Raw genomic sequence first — 9,280 nt, forward strand, 5'->3', positions numbered from 1 at the left:
GTGCTGGAATACAGAGTGGTGTTGAAATCACCTCGAGTTTGAAATTTGAAACGAAGCTACCCCGTTTGAATGGTCTGTGAAGGTAATTGGGGGCAGTGAGGATTTGTAAAAGCCTCACCAGCGAGGTGATTAGAGTGGAAATTTTCAAGTTTAGAATCTGCAGGCGCGCAGCTTTGGAAATTGGAATTACAATTTTGGTGCTCGGGGCGAAGTTTTAAAATTCAGGCGAGAAATTTTAGGATTCGGAACTTCTGAAAAGGGGGCTTTAGAAATGGAAGTGGAAATTTTAGGGTCTGAATTTTTTAAAATAGGACTTGGTAACTTTAAAGAGGGAAACTAAAGGTTCGAATTTTTTTACAGCAGAGACAAAAATGAAAATCGTAAGGCAACAGATTTTTAAAGTGCAGATTTTAAGACCTAGAATAGAAATTTTATAATAAGAGGCTTTTGTAGAAATAGAAATGTGAGAATTCCAGATTTCTCAGAACTTGATTATTAAATTTCATTGTTCTGAGAGTTGAAAATTTCAAAATTTTCACGTATTTACGTTACAAAAGTTAATAATTCGAAATGTAATACATCTGTAATACATTGACAACTTGATGTTTTCAGTTTTGAAACTTCTATTCTGTGTCACAGCATTTCAATCCTTCAGCTCACCAACTCACCAACGTACGTTCTGCTAAACATAAATAATGAATAATAAATCCATATAATAAATATATTCTACTTTAAAGACCCAGAAGTCCCAAGATTAAATTTTTTACTTCCACTTTTAATCTTCCATATGAATTAAAATTATTAATAAATCACTACATAATTAAAGAAATCATTATATTACTACAAAATTACACTACAAAGTCAAAGTCACAGCAAAGATTTCAAGAACAAAAGATTCAATCCTTTCAACTTTCCCATTATCTGAATTAAAATTAATTAAAAACATTTATTCTCCATGATACAAACGCAGCTGAATAAAAGAAATAAAAATTCCAAGAATTAGAAATTTCTATTCCAGCTTCTATAAAGAATTAAAGTTGATAACGAATTCTGCAGAACGTACAATCAAGATCATACAATCTTCATGATCGCAAATCCAAGAATCGAAGCACAATTACATCAAAAAAATTAAATTAGAAATTCGAAAGATTAGAAATTCCTATCGCAGCTTGTTGATAAAATTAAAGTTGACAGTGAATGCTGCAAATATCATGCAACCCTCGTTTCGAAATTACAAATGCAAAAATATACAGGGAACCGAAATAATATACATAATCTCCAGTTTCAACAGACTCGACCGCGAAAACAGAAATTATGTCGGGCAGAAGGAAGGCTTGAATTTTCTGGCAAACATCGTGTCTATTCTTACCGTGTTATCGCGATCGGCGTGTACATCAATCCACGCCGGTTTATGCTCGACATTGCATCTAAATCAGCCTCTGAATAGACGGTTAATGTTCTACCGTGTGCCAGACAAATTTACGTTGCTGGCTGGCACTGTTATCATTTTCACTTCGTCCGCGATATTTCAATCTTTTCAGGCTGGAGCGTGGAATCGTTACTTTTCAAGAAATACGTGCGATGGAATGGAAAGAAACGTAACAGACAATGTTTGAAAATTGACGTTTAAAAATCGTATGCCATAATATAAAGAAGGAAGAGAGAGAGAGAGAGAGAGAGAGAGAGAGAGAGAGAGAGAGGGAACGTCTGAATATGAATGTGTTGCAATATATTTTCTCTTGAAATGAATTCTCTCGTGGATAGTGTGCATTACGTTTAATTTCCAACTATTATCAAGAGGGTGATTTACAATTATGTAGATAGTAGGTTGTTCAAAGATTTATGATTCTGCATTGCAAGAGGTGTTAATGTGGAGCTTGAAGCTTTTTCGAACGAAGAGTACAAAGCAATTGAAAAGTTCGACGAGTGCATTGTCATTTATAACATAATAATTAACAATTGAAGAATAGAATACGTAATGATACATCTGTTTTAACATTCACGGGTTGTATCAAATGCGAAATTTCAAAATTTGAAGATAAGAATATATTGAAAATTTCTCTCGATTCAACTCAAGGACCGTCTCAGTCGGTGACGTTCTTCTTGCAAGAATTATATACGAATTCGTCAATTTCAATTCTGCAGAATAAAAAGTAGGGGTTCTTATTGTTTGGAAATACAGTACGTAGCTTGACCCAGTTGAGATTCACAATGAAAAAAACAGAACAAAAAAAATCTCACTGCGTTTCACATGTTGTTTAATGTTTTATACAACGCGTATAAGTTTTGTATAATATTTCGCGAGTTGTTGTGTACGTAACTACCGTGACGTGAATGTATTTTTTTTAATTTTACAAAACAACGGAATATCGTCTCTCGTGTTTCGCAAAATATTCTTTGCAATATTGTATAATAAAACGAGCAGAGAAGAAAAAAAAGTTCGTTTCGCGTATGAAATACGTGCAATTCTGCGGACCCCCCACAGCTCTCGCATCTCCCAGAAGTATAGTACGTACTTCCGTCAGCGAGTACGACATGGAATTTCATAGCAGAGTTCATTTCGTTTTTCCAGCGTCGCAGGAACGATCGGAAGATAGAAGATAAAACGCTCTCTATTCATCAGTATCTATTGTGCCAGTGTCAACAAAGGGACACAACTTGATCCCTTATCTGATACAAAGAGCAATACTGTAGACAAACAGTAGCTTTATCCATAGACACGAAGTTTGCAAGGCTATCAGCTAGCGAGCGTTTCGTATCTTGCCGCGTGCCGTATAGAAAAAGATACGTCAAAGCGAAACTGGAAATTCAATGAAACCCGCCGCACCGTGTCCTCTACACCATCCGACGTTTTCTCTGTCGTCTCTTCAATTCGTTCTTCATCTGCGAGAATATTTCTACAAATTATGACCGCGGAGAATAACGTAGACGAAGGTGTCGAATTAAAATGTACGCTGATATACCTACTGTTCCCAAAATTACTTAACATAACCGGTAATTTTACTACAAATTGAACATCGCGTGATTAACGAAACGTGTAAGTGTTGTAAATCACGTAGATGATTGTTTCGTTTTCCCAAAATTATTCAACATTATGGAATTTGCGTGTGAATTATATTTATAAATTGAATTGTGGAGAGTGACATAATTAATGAAATGTTTTGTCCCAGATGTATTTAACAGTCAGAAATCTTTTGACAAAATTGAATCGCGGGAAATAAGAGTTCTTTAATAGCCTAGCTTTTTCTGCGAACAATTCGCGTGACATTTTCAGTGAACTGATTCTTTTTAGAAACTGAGCGAAATTTCTCTTGAATTTGCCAAAAAATTACAACATTAGTTATAATTAATCCCCCTCATCTCATCTTAATCTCAACAGAATCCATAAAATCCTTGTTGTTAGATCTGTCAGAAACATCCAGAAAACGTCACAACTCAATACCTAAGAAAAAAAATGAATATAGAAAAGAACAAAAAGAAAGAAAAACAAGTAAAGTATAATTAATCCCGTCGAGTCGAAGGAGAGAAACGAGACGGAAGGAAAGAGAGGATTAACAGGTGGCTCCATTAAACGCGATCCGCGTCTAAGAATGCCCGAGGGACGGGCGAAGGATGTTTCCCTGTCGGAACGAAATTATCCCTCTTCGACCATTTTCCTTCTACTCTCTCTCTTCTTCTTTTTCTTCTTCTTCTTCTTCTTCTTCTTCTTTTTCTTCTTCTTCTTCTTTTTGCGTATGATAAAATTAAAAAGTTGTTATTTGCAGCGCGCTCGGTTCTTTCTATATACCGATGCTGGTCATGCTGTTTTTCTACTGGAGGATCTACAATGCAGCCGTCTCCACCACGAAAGCTATTAATCAAGGCTTCCGTACGACAAAGAGCTCGAAAATGCTTGGATCCAGGTAAATCCGACGTGCAGCTTCCCCGAGAAATATGGAAGGGACGGAGAATTGCGACGCGTATTATTCCATCGTCATTTCTCGCCGCCATTTCAATTTCGATTTCAATTAAAAAAAAAAGGAAAAAGAAAAAAGGAACAATTTCGCAGCGAGCTTTGCTTTCTCGCTGTTTTTTCGTCTGTTCAAAATTTATTTTTTGATATTCACTTTTAGTTCCCTTTCGTTTTTGGTAGAAGTTGGAATAGTAGCAAAATCCACGGTTAAATATCGAAACTGTGATTTACTTACCTGTCAAAGCTGTTGCTTTGTTCCCGATGATCTTTCAAAGAAGAAAAATGACAAAAAAATTACGAATTAACGAAGAACAAAGAGGGTTGTCTGTGGGTTGATGTCTACCGTGGAAAATCAAAAAGAAAGAAAGAAAGAAAGAAAGAAGAAAACTGATATATTCTACGCGTATCTCTTTTCGCAGATTTGACGAACAAAGGTTGACCCTGAGGATTCACCGTGGTCGAGGCAGCGTGCATAATGGAAGCAACAACGGGAGCCCGAGAAGTCCCGAGTCGAATAGCCGGTGCTCGGTGAAAAGGGACAAGATAAAAATCTCGGTGTCGTATCCGAGCACGGAGACATTGAATACAAAGTGTAACACCCTCGAGAGAACACCCTCGAGGTGTTCTCAGACCTCCGTGCACTATAGCAACGGACAGACGCACAGTCAACTGTGTCCCACCCCGAGGAGTACGCATCTCAAGGTAACACCGCGATCCCGCCGTTATTATTCTCCCTTAAAATGTCTTCGATGTTGCTGTTCTCTCTGATAAGGAATAACGATCGAAGATAGACGTCAACCCCACGGGGGCTGAAAATAAAGTCTCTTCTGTTCTCCTTTCCCGCGTGAAATATAAAATCTTTAAATTGGAAAATGAATTACGCAGACTTGGATTATTATATGGCGAACGTGATGCGTAGTTCTTTTTAATTTCGATTAAATACTTGTAGAACTATTCGGCAACCAATGTCTCTATCGAATAGAAATACTTCGCGAGTTTTTACATTTATTAATGCCCCATTTCCCTAAATAATCAGATTTGCAAGTCCCTCGGTTAAAATTGTCGATTTCTTTGCGCAAATATATAATTCACTGAAAGAGTTTACGATTCGAAGATCGGAACGGAATACGTGAAATTGTCGAATCGTAAAATCCCGGTGAGCGCGTTTGTACGTCCCTGGAGGGAAATGCTAAAGAACAGTGTCGTTAAACGATTCGATACGTTGGCGACAGGTGAGCGGTATCAACAGGGTTGGCAGCACCAGGAGACCCAGCAGACGGAACAGCTGCGAGAGTCAAATGATGGGTGATGAGATGTCGTTACGAGAGCTCACCCAAGGTGCCGAAGAGAAGCCCAGGGTGATGAAGATGGGGAAGAGGAACATTAAAGCTCAGGTATCCTCCGTCGAGACCTCGGCGAAGTGAAATCAAGTTTAGAGATTGAATCGAGTTTGGTGGTTTGGATCTGCTTTTGAAACATTTGGAGATAATTTGCTTCTACCTTTGATTTAATTGAAAGCGAGAGCAAAGTCCTAAGGTGGAATAAGAATATTATTATTGTGTTATTTTATATAGTGATGAAGTAAGGTATATCTCTTAAGAAACAATTATTAGGGATTATTGATTTGATAGGAGAGTGGAGTAGGATCAGGAAAAGTGGATTCTGCAGGGGAATTTATTTGAGATAGAAGAAAAAGATAAAATAAGACAACTTGATGTCTTATAGATTATTGGTTTGATGGAATTAAGGGGAAGGTGGATGTTGCAGGAAATTTATTTCATATATATAATAGAATGAAATTGATGAAATAAGATAGATTAATCTCTTGAAAATTAATTTTAATAAAAGAATAATAGAATTCGGAGAATGATCGTGGGAAATTGATTTGATGAAATTAGATTATTAATAACTCGGATATTTACAGATGGAATAATCTAGCTGCTATTAATAGATAAATTAATAGATAGATTAATAGATAATGATAATTAATTAAAGTATCGTTTCATATGATACACTTTTACTTCATTCATGGAATTCATATAAATATTTTAACGTCGACAGTCTTTTAGATGCAACACTCCTTCAGGAAGCTAACAATATTAGCAAATTGAAATGAGTCGTTAGATATCGTACTAAATATTGATAATATAATTAATTTCTTCTCACATTTCCTACATTTCTATAGAGTTACCAAAATTATTGAAATTGCTAAAAGAATAAATAAATCGTATAAAATAAATTTCGAGAACGTAACAGAAATATAGTAATAATCGAGGTGTCAAATTGTTGCAGGTAAAAAAATTTCGAATGGAGACGAAAGCAGCGAAGACACTGGGCATCATCGTTGGCGGATTCATTCTCTGCTGGTTTCCGTTCTTCACTATGTATCTGGTGCGCGCCTTCTGCCCCAATTGTATCCACCCCACGGTGTTTAGCGTGCTATTTTGGCTGGGCTACTGCAACTCCGCAATAAATCCGTGCATCTACGCGCTTTTTAGCAAAGACTTCCGGTTCGCGTTCAAGAGCATCATCTGCAAATGCTTTTGCAAACGGCGAGCGAATACCTTGAGACGCGGCAGCGACGGCAGCCAATTAGCAATGAGGTGAGCTCAAATTTACCTAGATAATAATTACAATGCAATAAATTTCATTTGATGTAATAGCGTAATGGTAATTTGATATATACACACGCACGTATATATTTTTCAACGTGTCGATCTGTATAAAAATAAAAATTTGGGAATTTTCTTTAGATAATTCAAACATTGTACATCCCTAACGCGACGGTTACAATTTCCAACTAAAAAGTTCGCAATTTTGTCGAAGAAAATTCGCCACGAGGCGCGATTGTTTGCTCGTAGGAACGACCGGAGCCCCAGTTACTCGATACAGGCGCCCCAGCAGGGTGTATCCATCGACGACTCGGACGCGGATCCTAGCTCGGAGCCGACGGTTCACTCGCAAAGCGAGTCGAGATGACTGTAGCGTGCCAGGTGTGGCGCTCAGCGCGTCACCTTTGACCCGAGGACCTCGAAAGTAAGGATTCAGTCCTTCTAGAGTACCAGGACATCGTCCTCGAGAGATCATCGAGACCGTGCCGCGGAATTCGAGCACGTTCGATTCGCGACAAACCGTGGAGCTTCTTCGAGTGTCTTACGCCAGCCAGAATTCGACACGAAGAGACGAAGAGTTTCACAGGTGATGAAAAAAATTGACGCTCAAGCTAGATCGTAGATCGAGACTGAAGACGAGAGGAGAAATGTCCCAGAGGAGAAGAGACGGACAAAATAATGTTCGAAATAATCGTGGATTCGGTGTGAAACGAGGAGAGATTCAAGTGAGTCGCGAGAGTCTTGCATTCTTGGCTTCGAGAAATATGGTGAACTGTTGAACTGTTATTCTTGTCGGAGCAATCGATGGAGGAGTTTACGGTGAACGCTCGTGATGCAAGGAGGATACTTCAAATACGCATGTATTATATCTACGATAATATCTGCATACATATGTGTACCATAAACGGATGTTAAAGTCGCAGGTTTGATTATCTTTTCAGTATCAACAGCGTCTGTCGAGACATTTTCTGGCCTCTCAGCTAATCGCCATCGTGTTGCCGCCATATTGTTTCCGTAGATTTTTTACCGTTCCTCGTTGGTTATTTGTGATAATAGCGTTTAACGATCGCCCTTTGCTGAACACGCGACGCTCGGTGTGTTGTACAGGTTGCTTCAAAAATCATCGATCGTTAAAAGACGTCGTTCGTTGAAATTGCGAGCCGAGAGGTGGTGGAGGATTTCTTTTTTTTTTTTTTTTTTTTTTCTTGGAACATCCTGTCGCAAGTGTAATCGAGATACGCACACTCACGCGCATACATACGTACATACACACGCCGTGAAAACAAAACAAAAAGTAAGAACGTAAGTGTTGTTATTACGATGCCATTTAAAACGAAACGAATGATAAAAACTCGTGTTGGGATGTTTTGTACGGACAAAACTGTGTTCTCTTTCGAGTGTGTAACGATCGTTTCGAGAGGTGGAGGAGATAGAGCGACGTACGAAATCGGCGAGGTTCATTGTATTATGTGATATACCGTCTACGATACGTAACGAAACGAATGGATGAATAAATATGCGAATAAAATCCATGATCGTTGATCCTTCCTGGGAATTGTTCGTCATTTTGATCCTTTGTTAGTTTCGACGGCTACGCGGAAGATGGTGGATCATCGTTGTAAAGGATGGTGGATCATCGTCGGGAAATTGGCAAAGTTTGACCGCTTGGTAATAAAATTTTGACGATCTAAAAATCCAATGACTCAGAGGTTTAAGAATTTCGAAAGTTCCGAGATTCAAAAATTTTTAACCGCTGTTGGTGAATTTGCAATTTTGACGCTCAAAATATTCAGTACATTGAAATTTGAGAAAATTCGTAATTTGAGAAGTACTTGAAGTATCGAGAATTTTGTAAATTTAAGTATTTGAAGCTCAGAAATTTGGAAATTCGCCATCTGTAAGTGGAAACTCGAGAAATTCACGACCTGCAAATATTTCAAGCTCTAAGAATATTTTAATTTAAAATTTAAACAACTCGAATGTTTAATGGTTAAAATTCCAAAATTAATGTTTGAAAATTACGAAAAATTTTAGCATTCGACGATACGAAAAGATCCAAGGTGTTTTTCCAGTCACGATTAAATTTCCAGCAACCAAAACCCATATATAACTGCCAATCACAGGTACGTACGAATAAAATGTATTAATAAAAACACAATGACATTCACCTGCAATCTATCATTGATCAATTTTTCTTCTCGCGTATAATTCAACGCGAAAAAATATTTCTTTCTCAATTAATTTCTGTATCAATTCAATTCGACCAATTTAGCCCAAACGCGTCACAAACAAGAGATGTATCCAGAGGATTTAAAATTAAATCAACATTTACCGCTACCGTAATGGATTTATTCCATTCTTCATAACGCGTCTATCAAACTGGTGACTCGTACTGAATGGAAGACAGAAAAGAGATACGAGTGCGCAGCATTAGATCGAACATCGTAATTTATTGATCTGCTCTAAAACCGGCAACAATTACATAACACGTGTTGGTCCGCCCACGCGTTAGTTGTCGCAACGAGAAACACGCGGATTCCGATCAAATTTAACACCTCGAATTGACTTCAAAATTCACATCGTCAAATTGACTTCAAAATTGGCCCAAATCTCCTCATTACAGAAGCTTCAAAATATTTTTCAGAATCATTTTCAGAGCCGCAAGGCCGTTCAAAGGGCTGTTTTATTGGAATTGTTGCAATGAAACTTGAATGTT

At 37.8% G+C, this 9,280-nt stretch overlaps 1 protein-coding gene across 10 annotated transcripts in view; it reads left to right on the top strand.

The window, feature by feature from the left end:
* The window catches only part of LOC122531665 (octopamine receptor Oamb), a 140,049-nt gene extending 131,938 nt beyond the window's left edge, over positions 1-8,111 (top strand). For 8 of the 10 annotated variants that reach the window (XM_043659772.1, XM_043659788.1, XM_043659780.1 and 5 more), the window contains 5 exons: positions 3,765-3,902; positions 4,372-4,654; positions 5,185-5,346; positions 6,245-6,555; positions 6,814-8,111. In XM_043659772.1, coding sequence (XP_043515707.1) covers positions 3,765-3,902; positions 4,372-4,654; positions 5,185-5,346; positions 6,245-6,555; positions 6,814-6,931 — 1,012 coding nt within the window. In that variant the 3' untranslated portion in view covers positions 6,932-8,111. Of the gene's footprint in view, positions 1-3,764; positions 3,903-4,371; positions 4,655-5,184; positions 5,347-6,244; positions 6,556-6,705 lie in introns of all 10 variants that reach the window. The other 2 variants (XR_006307356.1, XM_043659827.1) reach the window with 2 other exon arrangements.
* The last annotated feature ends 1,169 nt before the right edge of the window (positions 8,112-9,280 follow it).

Source organism: Frieseomelitta varia, unplaced genomic scaffold (assembly GCF_011392965.1).
Source record: "Frieseomelitta varia isolate USP_RPSP 00005682 unplaced genomic scaffold, Fvar_1.2 scaffold_138, whole genome shotgun sequence".
NCBI lineage: Eukaryota > Metazoa > Arthropoda > Insecta > Hymenoptera > Apidae > Frieseomelitta > Frieseomelitta varia.